This window comes from Doryrhamphus excisus, chromosome 19 (genome assembly GCF_030265055.1).
Source record: "Doryrhamphus excisus isolate RoL2022-K1 chromosome 19, RoL_Dexc_1.0, whole genome shotgun sequence".
NCBI lineage: Eukaryota > Metazoa > Chordata > Actinopteri > Syngnathiformes > Syngnathidae > Doryrhamphus > Doryrhamphus excisus.
In genome coordinates, this window is record NC_080484.1 from 8,119,453 (window position 1) to 8,138,400 (window position 18,948).

The window sequence follows — 18,948 nt, forward strand, 5'->3', positions numbered from 1 at the left end:
CACTTACTGTGAACCTCTGTCATTATAAAGCCGGACCCGTCATGGCTCCGTGCTGTATTCCAGTTTCACCAATTACAATGACAAAATAGTGCAACTGTTTGGCGCATGCGCAGTAGCGACCAGATTAAGTGGGCTGCGGTCTCGGTGTATAGCAACAGAAAAGCCCATCATCTCCTACAACGGCACGGCTTGTGTGAGGGACTTTGTCGCCCTTGAGTAAGTCCTCTTCACTTTACCTAACTCGGACTCTACCTATTTACATGTAATTTTAGATATTTCACGTCTATATTGTCGTAGTGACAGGCGAAATGTTGCACCACCACTCTGGGGTGATAGACCCGTCTTTCTTTTTGTGGTGTGTGTTTTCCTTCAGGCCTCCAGAGGGGGTGACGTTAACTTCGGGTCGACCAAGTCCACATTCTGTGTAATACTCACCGACAAAGGGACGTTTTTATCGTGAGAAGCTACCAAAATATCAACAACGGCGGCCAAATGCCAAGTCAAGTTGCCTAACCGACGTTAGCAGAAGTTAGCAAGGTGCTAGCATGGCCGCGTTGAAATGTCAACTGCGTGAAAGACTAGTTGTGACTAAAGCACTCTATTATTAATTCACGAATCGCTTATTATCACGTTGACTCCTTCTGTGTACGCTTCTTACATGTTAATATCATGCTAACAACAGTAGCCTGATACGGACGTCCCTCTTACTGACAAGTTCAATGAACTGTTTATTGTCCACACGTTATTTTGACAGCTTCACAAAGATTGCGTCCGTGTGATTTGAGTGGATCATTTCAGCAATATGGTACACGAACATAACCGGGCAGTTAATCTTTAAGCCTAACAGAATCAGCCTGTGACCATATTCCCCTCATATAATGTAATAAACTGCAGAGAGTACCAGGCAGATGCATGATGCATGCCAACAGTAGCCACACACTCTGGGATGATTTAGCCACACACACACATGTTTTTGTTAGAAATCTTAATGCTTATTATTATTAATAGGGATGTCCTTTTTGAGGAAAAAACTGTCTTGTGGTCACCTGGCCTGAGACATATTGATAAGAAATAAATTAATTAATCACACAATAAATGAAAATTAAGTCAGTTTTGCTGGCCCCAATACATTGCCATGTACATGGGTCTCTTTAAAAAAATATATATATATTAAAAAATATATATATATATAATATCAAAGGACAGCTGGACCGCCCTTTAGCATCAATAGACAAAGTAGATAGAAGGCAAAATATGACAAATTAAAGGAAATATTATTATTATCATGTAGTATATTATTATTACAGTGTTTATTTTGGTCTGAAAAATGTTTGACCCATTCATTCATTTACTTTTATAAACTGTTTTTGGCCAACATTACGTTTTGTATTTACTGCAGTGATTGTGCTTATTTACATATGAGAGGGTGTTACACAGTAGAACGCATTTCATAAAACATAAGTAACAAGTAACAGTGTCGTACAAGAGAAAGGGAGTTTTGTCACTAAATTTGTGTACATTAGCATGCGTGTCAGGTTTTCCTTGTATAGAACAACGTCATGAATGGAGTGAGCCCTTTTGTCGGCCATATGGTCTCTTTGTGTAAGTGGGGGGAGGCGGGGCCAGTAGCATACAGAAAGAGTGATTTTTCAATGCTGTATGCAACAAAGAGCGTCTTATATGTGAATGATTGGATTGGATGCAAACCTCTTTTTGTCGTCGGCTGTCCCAGCATGTGCTGAGTGGACAGTTTACCTTTGTGAAGCTCTGCTGTCAGGAAGTGATTGTTCAGCACGGCATCCTGTCTGCTGTTTATTTTGGGCCGCGGGAAATGCTTTTCGTGTTGTTGATTTTTTATTTTGAACTCCTTTGTGGATGAGGTTGCACCTGCATCGGTTACCTTGAAGATGAGAATGGAGCATAACAGTCAGCTTGTCTGCAACAATGGTGCAACTGATCCCTTTCTCATGTGTCCAGGTCTTGTGGTCCAGCCCAGACTTGTTCGAAGCGGTTTACGCCAACACACACGCAGTGAGGTAGGCAATATGATTTTATCTTTTTGTTTGTTTGTTTCACACCAGTGAAGCTGATAGAGAAGGAGTATTGGAAAAGAACAAAAAAAGAGAAAAAAATAGAACATATTATGAGAATGAAGTCATGGAATTGTGTGGATGGAAGTTGTAATTATAAATGTGTATTTGAAATTTTAAGAAAAAAAATAAAGTTGTACCTTTACAACAACAGCGGCGTACTGTTATAATAAAAAAGTAAGTCATATTTTTTTCACCTCAATAAATCATAAAGTTGTACTATTATGAGAATTATGTGATACTGTTATGAAAATAAATTCTATTATGATTTTTTTATTATTACAATAGTCTCACGATAATAAGAAATGGTTGTAATTTTACAACCATTTTACATTTTACCATTTTACAACCATGTCGTCTATGAGTTTATGTGTCTATTATGAGACAAATTTATTTTTTTGCAAGAATAAAGTCTCACTATTACAATAAAATTGTACCCTTATGAAAAAAAAGTTTTATATTTTTTCCAAGAATAATGTGTTACCATTATAAGAAAAGAGTTGTAATTCTAAGACAAACAACTGATACTAAAATACCCCCCCAAAAGTTGTAATTTTACATGAAGCAAGTCGTACCATTATGACGAAACCATTTTATTAAAATCAGTTCATGTTATTTTAAGAAAAAGTGGATTAAAGCTTACTAATTATAAGAAATAAAACATAATTTGACATGAATAAACTCCTACTGTTAAGAATAAAGTCCTACTGTTCTCGGGGAAAGGTTATAATTTTACATAAAATGAAGTCATACGATTATGAGGGAAAAAAGAATGGATAACAATTATAGATGAATTGTTTCTTGCAGGAATGAAGTGCAGTCGTTGGCTGCGGGGGGAAAATAAATAAATAAACATTCCGTATTTTGTTATTATTATTCAAACGTCATTCACTTGCAATGTAGATGTAACATCCTCCGACTGTCATATATTTGCAAGCCACTGTGATGAACGCTGATGGGCATCCAACAATATTATTGAGTACCAACTTTGACTTTCCTGTGTGAAGCAGGAGGATGGCGGTGAATGTCTATTCCACTTCTATGACTAACGAGAACCTGAGTCGCCATGACATGTTGGCGTGGGTCAACGACTCGTTACAGCTCACCTACACAAAGATTGAGCAACTTTGTTCAGGTAAACACACGCACACATACTGTATACGTATAACATATAACATATATAACATAAGGCTCACACTGTGATGTATTCTCCTTCCAGGTGCTGCATACTGCCAGTTCATGGACATGCTATTTCCAGGGTGCATTTTGTTGAAGAAAGTCAAATTTAATGCCAAACTGGAACATGAGTACATCCACAATTTCAAGGTCTTGCAGGCTTCATTTAAGAGGATGTCTGTGGACAAGGTAAGCACACACAGTTCAATAGATTCAATCAATTTCGTTGTTACGGCGTAGAAAACCTGGTTACAATCTTCTAAATCCGGCGTTTAACATTATGAGAGACCTCTACGCATGAAATAACATAAATACTAGTCATTTCCAATCTATAAGATGCTACTTTTTTCTTAAACTTAGTACAGCTAATTTTTGTTTAAGTTCTAATCTTGTGACATCTCCTTTACTTCAGAACTCTTACAAATCGTTAAATGCTGTGCTTTTTGCGAGTCCACGAGGAAAGGAAAGGTCTTTTTTCATTGGCAAAAGCCTTTAAAAAAATAAACTCATCACACAGCAACTTAACACTCAAAAGAAATATACAATAAGTATGGGTTTCAATTAAATGAACAACAGTTTTAACCTATACTCTTAATGCATTTAGTCCCAGCAAAGCATTTCATTGGTTATTCCTACCGGTGCTGCAGTGATGTCAGCCTCCTGTCAGGCTCTGGGCTCCTCTGGCTCCCTCAATGGTGGTTTCCCCAAACAATTACTGACTCCTTGTGGTCCTCATTTAGCCATTTTTATGCTTGCAAATGCTAAATTGAGTCCAAAAATACATAACATTAGCTTAATATGCATTTTATGGACTATCAATGGACCCTAGTCTACCACAAAATAGCAATAGGAAACGTAAGTAGAGATGTAATGATCTTCTCATTTCTGCCTCATTTGCCCAAAATAGTCTCAGCCAGCGAAAAAGAGGCTAGGAGTCTAAAGATAGAACGTATTAAAAGCCTTGTCAGTTTAACGTGTGCTATTAGGCTAGAGAATCATCTGTGATTGGTCTCCCTCCTCTGTGTCTTTGTTCCAGATCATTCCCGTGGAGAGGCTGGTCAAAGGGAAGTTCCAGGACAACTTTGAGTTCCTTCAGTGGTTTAAGAAGTTTTTTGACGCCAACTACGATGGCAAAGAATACGATCCTCTACTTTTACGACAGAGCCTGGAGGGAACGCCGCCGCCGCCCAATTCTGGTACAGTAAACGACATTCCATACGTTTGTGTGTGTGTGTGTGTGTGTGTGTGCATATGTAAAGAGGCTTCATTTCGTTCATTTCTTGATGCAACCACATCCCCACCTCTAACACAGGTGAACCCATTGTACACAAAGTTAAAAGACCTGCTCGCTCAGGTAACAGCCACTCCATCCGGGCATGTGTGTGCGTTTGTTTTCTTCATGCTGACTCAACATGTTTACTCTAATATGGTTTGTTCTAATATGACGTTAATCTGTGTGTGTTGAAGCATCTAAATCATCATTTTATTTGGAGTTTATTAATACAAGGTGTGTGTTTAACCACCATGTACCACTATGTAACCAACAATGTAATTTTTGTAGTATTTTAAAGTGTGATCTTGACTCCTTTATACCCACAGTGTGTTGGCTCCAGACAGTGTAGCTATATTTAACCATGTGTCTTTGTGTCTGGCAGGTCCCATCAGAACATCTCCCACAGGACCTAAGAGTGTCCCCCCTCCTCAAAGGCAGATCAATGCGCCAGCAGCCCGTCGTAACCCCACCATGACCCGCAATGGAGGGGACTCAGAGCTCATGGAGCTTAACCAGCAGGTAGCTAGACCCAGTGGTGGCCTTCATTTTGGATGAAATGCATGATCCTTGCTTCATGTGTTCTATATTTAACATTGTTAAATGTTTGAAAATGTTAGAAAATTTAAGTCAAATGAATCACAATTTTCAAATTAATGAATAATGATTAATCACCATATTCAACATTGTGTGAAATATGCCCATTTGACTGTATTTCATGAACTTAAAGATAAATAACAGGACACGATATTATATCATCATGCTAAAAGATGCCACACATGAACAGCTATTGGCCTCATATTTAATCTCTTTAATAGTAGCATCACAGCCTTATTAGGATCCATGAGGGGTTGCGTTCAAAGACACCACGCAATTTTGGAATTTCAATCCACTGTTTAGAGTGTGATTTATTTTCCGGGTTTTCTGAGCATATATAAATGCAGCAAACTGTACTTCCGCAGTAAGAGTTATTATGAACGCTTAATGAAGATATTACTGTGACGTTCGGAGTGCCCCCTGAATGCACTTCGCTGTCATCTAGTGACAACGAGGAAGCGTTGTTGCGAAGTTAGTGTTAGTGAGTTGGGGGTACATATACGTTGACTGGCGTTGACATTGCACTGCAATTCATGTGTTCAGGTCAGAATATCAGATGCTCTTGCGTGAGTTAATTACCACCATTAATGTGCTATTTTTGGCAGCCCTATTGGGTTTACTCCATTCATGCTGTTGTTCTATAGAAGAAACACACCAAGGTGCTGATTATTGTATTAAATTATTACATTCATTTTTATTTATTGTGTGATTAATTATTTTATTTGTTCATCATTTTCTGATCAGTTCAATTCCACCCTCGGCCATCTCTGTGTGGAGCTTGCATGTTCTTCGCGTGCATGCGTGGGTTTTCCGGTTTCCTCCCACGTTCCAAAAAATTAATTGGCGACTCCAAATTGTCCATAGGTATGAATGTGAGTGTGAATGGTTGTTTGTCTATATGTGCCCTGTGATTGGCTGGCGACCAGTCCAGGGTGTACCCCGCCTCTCGCCTGAAGACAGCTGGGATAGGCTACAGCAACCCTCGTGAGGAAAAAGCAGTAGAAAATGAATGGGAATGATTCTCTGATCAATAAATCTTGTCACATTTTAATCTTGCAAGACCTTGTGACACCCCTAATATTTAGTCGTTCGTCTTGTTTTATGGGTTCCCTCTCCTCCTCGTACACAGCTGATGGAAATGAAGCTAACCTTGGACGGACTCGAAAAGGAGAGGGACTTCTACTTCGGAAAGCTGAGAGACATTGAACTCATCTGCCAGGAAAGAGAAACTGAAAGCAACCCGGTCCTGAACAAGATCTTGGACATACTGTATGCTACGGAGGTAACTCTCACACACCTTTTAATGTAGAGAAGCAATCCTTCTACATCAGTTGTATCCACGATCACAGATCAAAGTCGAATTTGTCATCGAGACCTGCAGCTGATAACGCTTGTCCCCGTAAACCGGCGATGGCTAGAGTCAGCTGGCTGGAAGATTAGATAAGAATGAACGGATGAGGTACTGCCTCCTTAATATCGGTGACGCTGATATTCATGTCAACGTTCAGAAAGAGCTGATATTTCCGTATTGATCTGCACGTCACGGACTTTTGACACCAGAGGAGGCGCTACTGCTTGAGAAAAATGGAGAAAAACAGCTAACTCCCAGCTAAATTCATCAGTGTTTTGAATTTTTATTTCCAAATAGTACAAATAGGCTCCACAAAATTCAGTTTCCAAAGGGGAGTAAACATGAGAACCCTGTTTTGTTTTTACAGGAGGGCTTTGCACCACCAGAGGATGACGAGGTTGATGAAGGAGCACAGGGGGATCAGGACGAGTTCTGAGCTCCTCCCCTTGCCTGTAACTAATTTAACCGTCATCACCATAACCACATCAAGTGTGTATTTTACACCCTTCCCCATCATTTTTCATTCATTTTTTGATACGAGGTCCCCTCCCGCTCCCCTATTACTCTTCCCTGTCATTTTGATTACAGCTCTTTTATTATCATGTCACGTTAAAAGTGTAGCGTGCAAAAAAAACAAAAAACAAAACGTTAAACCAGCCAACAAGACCGTTTGTACTACATTTGGTGGCAGCTGTGTTTTTTCAGAGTAATGAGATTACACCACTGACAGCCCGGAGCCAACAGTGTTGTCTGAAGACGCAGGTTGCTTTCTTTCCACCGTGCATTTTCATTGGCGTCATCACTGCAGAGCGTAAACGCTCTCTGTGCAAACGTTGCTAGGATGCTCATCATTTCGCAAGGTGAGATTACACAGTAAGCCAGGCTCTGCATAGCGGAACGCGAACGGCGAGCCTGCAGACATATCCAAGACCTGCTTACTTGTACAGGTTGTCATGTCAAGTTAAAAAAAAAATCTACAGCTTCTTTATGAAACATGATGTATTTATGACTTTATTTATTTTTCTTTTTTATAAATCAGCTTAATCACTTTCATGGGGGGAAAAAAGTGGTTGGATGGAAAGTCTTGCACTAAATGTAGCGAAAGAAACCCTGTCATGTGATCCTAAATGCCAACCAGCAGTGATTGGCTGCAGCCACAAACATAGGAAAAGATGCAATTTTATATTACTTTTTGTTGTTTTTAATCTGCATTGATTACCTTTAAAAAAAAGGCCAAGTCAGAGTTGTCATGGATTTATTTAATAGACAAATATCAACTTTTTATTTCATTCATGAAGACAAAACATACAACGAGTGAAAGAAACTAAATTACTAATGTTTGACTGTAGCGATTTTTAGCTGCTATTTGTTTTGTTATTTAATTTGACTTTTTCCATGTACTGCATATACATAGCACTAAAATGCCACATTGTGGTGTGTTGACACTGACAGCCTGGCAGAGTGGTCCAAATTAGTTGGACCTTCTTTTGGACTTACTGCTGGAATGAAATAAAGCTCTGAGGTTCAAGAAACGCACCCATCTGTCATTTCCTTTCTTGATGTCACATTGAGCAATTACTAATTTAGGGCACTTGGAGCACCAACTGCAAAATGTACAAGTTCAATGGAGGACCAGAGGAAAATAAGGTATAACAATTAAAGACACAACTCACATAGACTTGATGCCACTTGAAGTAAACATCCTTTGTGTTTTCTTATTTGTTATGTGTAGTGTCAGTATTTTAACTTCTATTTTAATATTTTTTAACCTTCCTTTCTGTCCGCACAGGAAATGACCAAAATGTAAATGACACAAAATATGCATATTTAAGCAAATTGCACTAAATTAAGCATTTAAATGCAATTACAAGGCAGAAGAAGCATTCTAATTGTGATTGTGTATACATTATTTTGTATACTATATTAGGCTGGAAGTATGCTGTCGAGAAAAAAATGAACTACTAATGTGTGAGTACGTCGGTCTAGTGGTTAACGTGCAGACCTCACAGCTAGGAGATCAGGGTTCAATTCCACCCTCGGGCATCTCTGTGTGGAGTTTGCATGTTCTCACCATGCATGCGTGGGTTTTCTCCAGGTACTCCGGTTTCCTCCCACATTCCAAAAACATGCTAGGTTAGTTGGTGACTCCAAATTGTCCATAGGTATGAATGTGAGTGTGAATGGTTGTTTGTCTATATGTGCCCTGTGACTGGCTGGCCACCAGTCCAGGGTGTACCCCGCCTCTCGCCCGAAGAGAGCTGGGATAGGCTCCAGCAACCCCCGCGACCCTTGTGAGGAAAAAGCGGTAGAAAATGAATAATGTGTGAGTATTATATTTATGTATTATTTTCTCTGATTATATCTACTATATGGATGTTATTTGTGCTCAAATCGTGTTAAAAACCACATTTAGATAATCGTAAACAGGTTTTCTATAACTACAATATTCCAATTATTAATATTGTATTCTAGATACAAACAAAACTTTTCTGAATCCACATTGACTTATCGCGGACTATCATATCGCGGAATATACATCTCAATGAAGACGTCACAGAAGCCACGGCAGCGACGTCATTACGTCACACGCGCAATGAGACGTGGCACGTTGACGTACAAATGATGAGCCCTCCTCTTTTGCTTGTTAGCTTCCTTCATTCAAGAGGGTGCGAAGAGGACTGTCAACTAACCGACTTGATTTTTTGACGGGCGTTATGGCTTCGAGTAATGGTTCTGTTGGCAAATGGGAGGTGGTGAAGAAGGGCAAGAAAAGCGGCAGCTCGGTTGCTGCTAAAATCACAACCGACAAGAAAAGCAACTCGGCGAACCGGAAAGCTCTCGGGGAGTCTAACCAGCCATCCAGACGTAAGTGAACACGGCCCACTATCACTCTGGCTTGTCCCCTTCTACTTCTAAAATAAAATTGATTTTTTAAATCTTGTATTTATATATATGTATAAACCTTAAAACAACCTAAATATAAACATTTGACAATTACTGTAATTAGCCAGCTGTTAAATAAGGCTGTTTGACAGATAGCTCAATGCTAGCTTAGCATCTTGCTGTACTGCCTCCCGAATATGTTTATGTTCGAAAACGAATGGCTCTACTTTACTTAAAATAACAGTTTCCAAAACGAATTTTACTATAAAATAACACCTACTGAACTGTATATTAACTTAATTAATTTCACGTTTCGACTTAGTTAGCTTTGTCGCGGTGTCAACAGAGGCAACGTCATCACTTGTAAAGCATGCGTTGGCATTGGCACCCACGATGGAGAGTTGGCATTAAATCTAATTTAATCAAAAATAATGCACTTACATATCTAGGATATATTGATGCGATGGGAAGCGGATATTGTGTTTGTAGTCTTGTTATTCATACAAATCTGCCTGTATTAATCAGCTTCAATCAGCTAAAATATAAGGGCTGAGTTATATGGCCCAATAGTCATACTGGACTACCAAACATACAGTATATAATAAGAATGTCCACATCCAACCACCACAACTTTGTTGCACTGTGTTTATGTCATGTAATTACCTCAGCAAGTAAGATTAAAGTGCTGGTGTTGATTGTTTTGCATGGCTTAGGTCATTAATTAACATAAGCAGTTGGAGCATGAGCATGTTGTTTAGTTGTATGACTGTAAAAAGAATTAGCAGAGAACTCACTCTTGACACTCGTTTTATCATATAATCAATCGGACCAAAGTTCTAGTCGAGAGGAACACACTAGCAAGGAAAATCAGGCTGGATTTACAGTGGAAGTACCAGAAGTGGCAGCTAGTCTGAAGTAAATGGGTGCAAGTCAGGGTGGGACCAGTCAAGTCCATTCATTCATTTTCTACCGCTTTTTCCTCACGAGGGTTGCAGGGGGTGCTGGAGCCTATCCCAGCTGTCTTCGGGCGAGAGGTATCGTACAACCTGGACTGGTCGCCAGCCAATCACAGGGCACATATAGACAAACAACCATTCACACTCACATTCATAGCTATGGACAATTTGGATTTGGATTTGGACAATTTGGACAATTTAGCATGTTTTTGAAATGTGGGAGGAAACCGGAGTCAGTCAAGTCTAAAGTAATTAAAATTGTGACCCCCCGAGTACAATCTTTAGCCACATTTTGTGATTCATTCATTTTCTACCGCTTATCTTCATGAGGGTCACGGGGGTGCTGGAGCCTATCCCAGCTGTCTTTGGGCGAGAGTTTTGGAATGTGGGAGGAAACCGGAGTCCCCGGAGAAAACCCACGCATGCACGGCGAGAACATGCAAACTCCACAAAGAGATGGCCGAGGGTGGAATTGAACTCCGGTCTGCGCGCTAACCACTCGTCCGGCGTGCAGCCCACATTTTGTAATCTTCTGATCTTTATTCATTTTCTACCGCTTATCCTCATGAGGGTCGCGGGGGTTGCTGGAGCCTATCCCAGCAGTCTTTGGGCGAGAGGCGGGGTACACCCTGGACTGGTGGCCAGCCAATCACAGGGCACATATAGACAAACAACCATTCACACGCATACATTCAGTCAGTCATTCAGTAGAGAATTACACTTGTGTAGACCCAATATAGATTGGGGTTTCTCAGCAACATGTTGTGGGGGAAATGATCAGCGAACAACTGGCAGCCCCCCCTGTCAACACAGACTCAAGATATAGTGAGTGGGCTGGTCTGCGTGGACACACGCATTCAGTTACTCGCTATAAATATGTTGTCTGTAGGCTTTACATAAAGACTCAAAGGACAGAAGTTAGGCACAGAGCACAAAAAACTAATTTAATTCAGCTTTTTTGTCGTGTATGAATTGCATGTGTCATTACACAAGCTGTTATGTCTGGAGAGGGATAAGAACAGCGCTGTGAGGGGAGGGAGCAAGCAAGACAGGGGGCAGGGAATGCAACATTTTCATCCCATAACTGAGAGGATTTGAGGGGAAAAAAAATACCACAGTTGGACTTTACGGTTAGAATTGAGAACAGTCTGGTCACAGCCTTGCCTTTGTGTCCCTCAGTGCCTATTAGGATGTCGGCGACTTTGTTTGAATCCTTTGAGAAGATTGGAAAGAAACAGAACAAAGAGCAGGTTCCACCACCAGGAGAGCCTCCAAACAAGAAGTCTTCATCAAGTAAACCAGCCAAGAAGTCGCCTACTAGCAGTCCACCCGCCCCCCCGACCCACAAAACTCTAGAGGAGGCCTTCAAAGCTGTGAGTAACCCAAATATTATATATTTTATATTTATTATACACTTAAGTGTGTCAGTTGTTTTTGCTTAAAGTTGATGTTCGTCCCTGCAACAAATAAAACTGCTAAAGTTGCGACATTTTGAACATTTTTATGTCATAGATGCTTGGAGGCGTAAAAGAGGCACACTATCACATGCTGCATAATAGCTCTTTGTTGGAAGCGTGTGGTGTTGATGTTTCCCGCTCTTCCTGCTTCTGTCATTAGTTGGACATCAGCGACCTGAAGCAGCAATTGGCCAACAGTCAGACGCTCTTCCCCAAAAATCCATCAGTGTGGGTGAAAGACCTGGCTGGGTACCTCAATCTCAAATTGACGGCGCCTGAAACGGAGCCTACTCTCAGCAGCTATGCTCATGGTAGGTTTGTGTACAGCTGATGTGTTTCTGTCAAGATTATTGAGTGTCTTTCCTGTCTTTTGCCCACAGACTACCCGTACTGCCTTATTGGGAAGGAGCTGAAGACTGTGATCAAAAGTCTCTTTGGGCGTTGCAGCGATGTCCTGCCAGATTTTTTCGACCACTGTGTTTACACCATGCTTCGAGAACTGGACAGACAGTCAGGTAACCAGGATCACATGTTTTGATAGAAGTGTTATGCCGTGATCATATTTTCATCCGACAAATATTAAGTACGTTTAATCAAGTGTGAATACTACAGCTTCATAATTTACTACATCAGCAGGAATGTCTGTCATCTGTGACTTGACTTTGCCATGTCGCTTTTAGTTTCTACTGATCTTGGATCAGGTGACGTTACTGTTTCATCGCAACACTTAACAGCTGTTTGCATGTATTTTCAGGGGAGCCGCTACACGGATACAGAGTTTGCATCCAAGCAGTCCTGCAAGACAAACCCAAACTGGCAACTCAGAACTTACCTGCGGTGAGTCAGGTTTATCTCGTAAGGGATCACTTAAACGGTGATCCATTTTTCCTTTTTTTTTTTAAAAGGATTTTTGTCATAAAAAGTCTTCTATTGGAGTTGTACACTAAACTGTCTTCTCCTTCCTCTTCAGTATTTGGAGTTGCTGCGGTCTGTTCAGAACCATCCTGTCAAGTGTTTGACCATCATGTGGGCTCTGGGCCAGGCTGGATTTTATGACTTAAGTCAGGGACTAAGAGGTAAACACCCTGAATTAAAAAACACACTTGTATTTATTATCCGTGCAGTTGACTGACTCCCCTGTCTTCCACTTAGACAGTAATGTGTCGAAATAACCACAGTTGGGGGTTACTAAAGCGAAAGTGCACTCAAACCCTGCCAGTTGTCCTGTATGGCGCAATATTCTTGGCTGGTTGCAAGGCAACCCCCTATCGGACTCATTCTGAGATACAAATGTCCCAAATGGATAAAAATACCACCTATTCTAGTTCAATCCTCTATAGGCTTCCATATGACCAAACTAAGGAAATGTCTTACTGAAATAGTAACATGATTGTTTCTGATGGACCGGAACATGGTGGGATGGGAGGACCTACTCCCTCGCATTCCGTCTTGCACTTAAAAGGCTTGTTTTTTTTAGCCTGGAGGCTTTATTGCGTTTACTTGAACAAGTTGACTTGTGTTTCAGTGTGGCTCGGTATCATGCTTCCTGTACTGGGAGTGAGGTCGCTGTCTTCATATGCCATCGCCTACCTGGAGAGACTGCTCCTGTAAGTGCCTGACTAACAACACAAAATGCAAATATTTGACATTTGGAAAATTTCATAAAAAGTGACTTATGGTTGATGTGTTATGTACATTCAAGATCATAAGAGTGTTTTATCTAATATGTGGTTTATATGCTCTTTTTTTCAGCCTACATGCAAATTTGACTAAGGGGTTTGGCATTATGGGTCCTAAAGAGTTCTTTCCCCTGCTTGATTTTGCCTACATGCCCAAGAACGCCCTGTCATCAAGGTAAATGTCATGATATTGTCAATGATGACAATATGCGTCATGTGTATTCTTGTCTTAAATTGTGTGTAGTTTACAGGAGCAGCTGAGGCGCCTGTACCCTCGACTGAAAGCCTTAGCGTTCGGAGCCAAACCCGAGAGCACCTTACACACGTACCTGCCGTCGTTCTTGTCCAGAGCCACACCAAACTGTCCAGAAGACATGAAGAAGGAGGTAACTGGACAGCTCCGTTTGTCGTTAACGCAAGATACGGTGCACATACTCATATCCATCCACACTCCCTTTGTGTCTTTCAGCTGCTCAACAGTATGACAGAGTGTCTGTGTGTAGACGTACAGAGTTTGGGAGTCTGGAGGCAGCTTTATACAAAACACTTAGCCCAGTCCAGGTGAGTCCAGCATGTTCAATAGCGTCCTTGATATGGACAGCAAGGATGAGATACACATCTTGTGCTTCGCAGTCTGCTGCTGAACCATTTATTGAGCTGCTGGAAGACCCTGCCACCAAAGGTACGATGCGGCCACGAGCATGGCATGCTTCATAAAGCAAACAGGAGAACAAAGGGTTGTCAGGCTCATGTTTACACACCTGACCGCTCATGCATCATTTTGTTTGTCGTGTTCGTGTTCAGCTGAGGAAGAACCTTGAAGAAACAATTCAGTCTTTCAAGGTGACGAACGATGAGATGAGAGAAACTAACCAATCTCAGGACCTTCACGAATGCCATGACTTATGTCAGGTTGGTCACATGCTGGAACGGGATTAGATTATTTTTATGTTGAAACATTTTGGGATTGTTTTTTGTTTGTTTTTTTTCCCTTTCAGAGTATCCAAGTAAAGATGCGTGGACGTGGGTTCCCCTGGTCCAAGCTGCTCATGGTCCTGTTGGTCTTTGTCACCGGTTTCATCGCTCACGACGTCCGATCTCACGGCTCCTTCAGCGGTGCGTGTACGAGAGAGATCTGCATTTATTTAGCTTAGAGCAGGGGTCTCAAACTCAATTTACTTGGGGGCCACTGGAGCTCGGGTCTGGGTGAGACTGGGTTGCATCAGGTCCGTCGCCCCCCCCCCCCCGCCCCCCCCCCCCCCCCCCCCAAAAAAAAACGCATTTATTAAAAACAACAAAAATAAAAAAACTTCGCTTTGGTTCCAATTTTCTACAAGAAAAGCTCTGATAAAACATTCCACTGTTCTCAAATACCTTACTTTTTATTTTTCTACACAAAATAAGATGAAAAATAAATAAACAAATCAAGAATAAAGAAAATCAATTGGTAATAAATAAATATAATAATAATAAAACGGCAAATAATAAAAACTTAAGAAACCACATATAGTTGGTGGGTAGACAATTTTTTTTTTCAGATTAAAATGAACAAAGCATTATTAGAGCCCTGTAGACATGACAAAACACGACTATAGTCACATTTATACTCTTTTTATTTACAACATATTGCGCAACTGCAGGGTCTTGAGACACATGCTAACTCGCAAACTAGAGAGCTAGCGACCTAAACGGTAGCCTTCAAGTTATTTCCTTGAAACTTAAATAGCCAAAAACTTACCACTTCCACATGGATAGGGAGGATAACTATTAACAGTTATTTAACCTTTAACATGAACATTAATCAAACGTAATAATTTGTTCTGGGTACATGATACCATACAGCATCCATATCAAACTTGCGCGGGCCGCACTAACATTAAACTTTCATATCAAGGCGGGGGCCTCAAACTAGTGTTTCGGGCCGCGTGTTTGAGACCCCTGGCTTAGAGTGTATCTTGATTTGTGTTTTAACCTTTTTGATGTGTTACAGACTCAGTCACAGCCAAACATCTCCACAGTTCCGGTGTGACATCTGTGTCTAAGCAGGCTTGGAGCAAAATCACTGTCTACTCCAAGCAGGGCTTCAGGTACCACAAAGTCCCATCTTTTGGATCTTGTTGATCATGTTGTAATCCAGCCAGCTAATCTATAGACGTTGTTTCTTTTTTTGTGTTCAGCTGGTTGGAGACGAACACTCCTTACTATTACTCTGAGGGTGTGCGAGTCTTGGGACCAATATTGGAACAAGGTGTGGAGAAGACCAAAGCTGCAGCTGTCATCATCTCTGAGAGAACTACTCAGGTCATCCTGTGGGGCAAAGAAAGCATCCCATTGGTCATAGAATGGGTGAGAGGTCTTGTCAATAATCCAAACGTGAACAGTTTAAAGGTGTTTTGTGTGGGTCTGTACCTTTTTTAATGCTAATGAGCCGTGTTTGTCCAGGCAGTACAGTTAAAAAATTGATTATTAGAGCCAGGAGACATGAAATAACACCCCTATTAGATTAGATTAGATTCAACTTTATTGTTATTGCTCATGTCACTGGTACAGGGCAACAAAATGCAGTTAGCATCCAACCAGAAGTGCAATTTTATAAGTACCTTGGTAGTAAGTAAATGCAGAAAATTGGACAGATCTACAAACTATAACAGGCTATGACTATAATACAGTGAGGTTATGTACAGGGATATAAATGACTATAATATGGCTATTGCAGATTATACAGATTATAAACAGTATGTACAGTATGGATGTACATAGTACATATACCCTATAGTCACCTTTACACTCCCAAATATTCTACGTTCACACCACATTGCAAACGGGCAGGCTACAGGAGCACTGCATCGCATGCTAACGAGTTAGCCTCAAATTTATTCTTTTCAAACAGGGTGGGGAAGAATCCACCACTTCCACACCGAATAGGAGTAGCACTTTTCATACCATGGCTGATTACATGCGGTGTTGTCTCATCAATGTGTTGTCATTACTGACGCACAGTGGGCAGAATACGAAACAACCATCATTTTTTATTCATTGTTAGAAAAATTAGAGTGAGGGAGCGATATTCATACAACTGTATGACTTTAGCCACGTTATACATATACTTGTGACTTGTGTCCAGTCTTATAGATTACATGTATCATAGTTACATTACAGTCCCATTACATATCATATATACATACACACACACGGGATGGGCTTACCTAGCTAGGGGTGGGACAGAGGCAGCGTCATGGACATTGAGACACCATTTTTGCTGTTATCCTTCCTTCCATGTGCCACTTCCTATGTGCGCCTGAAGCTATTGTGAGATAACATTGTGTTCGTCATTTCCAGGTGAGGGCAAACACCCCTGACGGTGTGTTCCAGGTGTTGGCTTATCTGAAGGAGCTGATCCTCTTCATCCACCAAAACTACATCTTGCCAGCATTGGCGTTCATATTTGACCTGCTGCAGCTTGCATGGACCAACCTTCAGGACTCCTGCAAGTCGGTGTCTCCCTCTGTTTTTAACTTCACTGCTAATCAAGCTCAGATAAGTGAATTCCATTTTTATGTGATTTCTTCTTTTACAGCGGTGAAGTATCTGTATCATGTCTCCAAGGGCACGCTCTGTCCTTTACCAACTCTACGTGGCAACTGCTCCAACATACCACCTCTGCCATCAAGACATGGGCTCAGGAGCTGTTGACACCAGCGTAATACACGAGTCACATTTTAATACACACACACACACACACACAGCAACCCAGTCTGAGCTTGCCTTACACTACAGCTGCTCCCCTTTTCATTAAACTGTGATTGGACTCTTAGGGTCATACACTGACCACAAGAAGACCCTTCTGTCTTATGTGTTGGATTTTTTCAATTAGCTCAGTGTTGTATATAATTTTTTTTCTACCAATCCTTTTTTCTCCTTTCCTTAAGTTTTCTACTGTGAAAATCCATTTTGAGGTTGAAAAGTATTATGATGGATTGAAGAGAATTTATAAATAATTTTTAAATTAAATATATTGGGAACATGTTGTGTGAAAACTGTTGAAGGTGCAGGGAAATGACCAAAAGTAAGTTGTGTAGACTTCTCACTTGGCCATACGTAGGAGAATCACATTCTGTGTTGGTTGTGTGTTTTGTGTGTGTGTGCGTTTTACATGTTTGGCTATGTAAAGCCATCCTTGATTTTGGTGAAAGTCAACTAGGTAACTCGACTGTCCTAAAGCACCCCCCCTAAAAAAAACATAACACCATGCATTGTGACTCATCTTTCCATGCGGTCCTGCTGACTTCTGCTGACTTCTGCTGACTACTGATTTCAATCTGCATTTTCTTTTCCACTCTCATCGGGTTTTGAAGGCAGCACTACAAACATGAACTCATTATTATTGTATGTGCCCTGGAGGGTAGTCACCTTGTTTCACGCCAGCTGATTCCTCCTGTGAACCAGATGTTTGGATGATTTGGATGGTGTATGTCTTATCTAAATAAATGCTTTATAATAAATACTTTGTGTCCCAATACTGACAAGTCCACAAATTGCTTTGCAAGCATCAGCTATTGCGATGAACCTGGCACCAACTAGTACAACTATAGTCCTTCTCAAAAAATTATTATGATAAAGTTCATTATTTTCTGTAGTGTAACACTGTACACTGTAGTGCTACAGTGTCAACTACGTCTTCACAATCTCCCACAGATTCTCCATGGCGTTCAGGTCAGGGGAGTTGGCAGGCCAATTGAGCACAAGCAATACCATGGTCAGTAAAACATTTCCCTATGGTTTTGGCAGTGTGAGCAGGTGCCAGGCCGTGCTGAAAAAAAGGACTAGTAGGTGTTTGTTGACTTTGAAAGGGAATACCATAATTAACTTAGGCGTTTACTTGTAATAGCATGTGTAGTAGTTTTCTCAAATTCTCAGCAATCGCGTAACAAGTAATGACAGCTGCTAAATATCAAATTATTGTCTCCTGCGGTAGTTGCAAGGTTCTATGCACATTTTTCGTATGAAACCGATTGTGAAAAGGTTGGAGGATGCGGGCATCGATCCCGCTACCTCTCGCATGCTAAGCGAGCGCTCTACCATTTGAGCTAATCCCCCGTTCACACGACTGGTACACGACATAAACTTAATAAAGTCAGCATATGAGAGCTGCGACGGATGCAATGTGTCGTCGTCATCCACGATGATTGAATGTTTTGAATGAACACCAGAACTTTGCTTACGGGTCATTGACATCGATGCCGTCGGGGGATTAGCTCAAATGGTAGAGCGCTCGCTTAGCATGCGAGAGGTAGCGGGATCGATGCCCGCATCCTCCAGCCGTTCTTTTCCTCTCAGCGAAGACTACAAATTTCATCCCTTCCTCGCGTACAGTAGTAAACACTATTACGCTTTCTGCAGCAATAGGAGCATCGGGCTCCATAGCTCAGTGGTTAGAGCACTGGTCTTGTAAACCAGGGGTCGCGAGTTCGATCCTCGCTGGGGCCTCG

The 18,948-nt window shown here is 41.1% G+C and overlaps 2 protein-coding genes and 3 non-coding genes across 6 annotated transcripts; 4 read left to right on the plus strand and 1 right to left on the minus strand.

Moving 5' to 3' along the window:
• The first annotated feature begins 90 nt into the window (after positions 1-90).
• LOC131107563 (microtubule-associated protein RP/EB family member 3-like) lies at positions 91-8,020 on the plus strand. Of its 2 annotated transcripts, none has more exons than XM_058057705.1 (8): positions 91-216; positions 1,978-2,036; positions 3,101-3,225; positions 3,310-3,455; positions 4,303-4,462; positions 4,922-5,058; positions 6,263-6,415; positions 6,852-8,020. In XM_058057705.1, exons 3-8 carry the CDS (start codon positions 3,105-3,107, stop codon positions 6,918-6,920), a joined length of 786 nt encoding a protein of 261 aa, XP_057913688.1. In that variant the 5' UTR covers positions 91-216; positions 1,978-2,036; positions 3,101-3,104; the 3' UTR covers positions 6,921-8,020. The 2 variants fall into 2 exon arrangements, with proteins under 2 accessions (XP_057913688.1, XP_057913687.1); XM_058057704.1 differs by having other exon boundaries at positions 93-216; positions 3,098-3,225.
• A 1,078-nt stretch (positions 8,021-9,098) lies between these two features.
• tmem214 (transmembrane protein 214) lies at positions 9,099-17,963 on the plus strand. The gene is made up of 17 exons (XM_058056790.1): positions 9,099-9,349; positions 11,503-11,696; positions 11,941-12,091; positions 12,161-12,295; positions 12,535-12,617; positions 12,751-12,856; positions 13,306-13,387; positions 13,533-13,634; positions 13,704-13,845; positions 13,929-14,020; positions 14,093-14,141; positions 14,264-14,371; positions 14,458-14,575; positions 15,450-15,546; positions 15,637-15,805; positions 16,799-16,950; positions 17,037-17,963. The coding sequence occupies exons 1-17, from the start codon at positions 9,199-9,201 to the stop codon at positions 17,161-17,163; spliced, it is 2,058 nt and encodes a 685-aa protein (XP_057912773.1). The 5' UTR covers positions 9,099-9,198; the 3' UTR covers positions 17,164-17,963.
• A 520-nt stretch (positions 17,964-18,483) lies between these two features.
• Positions 18,484-18,556, minus strand: trnaa-agc (transfer RNA alanine (anticodon AGC)). The gene has a single exon. It is a non-coding gene; the product is annotated as a tRNA-Ala (tRNA).
• A 148-nt stretch (positions 18,557-18,704) lies between these two features.
• trnaa-agc (transfer RNA alanine (anticodon AGC)) lies at positions 18,705-18,777 on the plus strand. The gene has a single exon. It is a non-coding gene; the product is annotated as a tRNA-Ala (tRNA).
• Positions 18,778-18,873: 96 nt separating this feature from the next.
• trnat-ugu (transfer RNA threonine (anticodon UGU)) lies at positions 18,874-18,946 on the plus strand. The gene has a single exon. It is a non-coding gene; the product is annotated as a tRNA-Thr (tRNA).
• Positions 18,947-18,948: the final 2 nt, after the last annotated feature.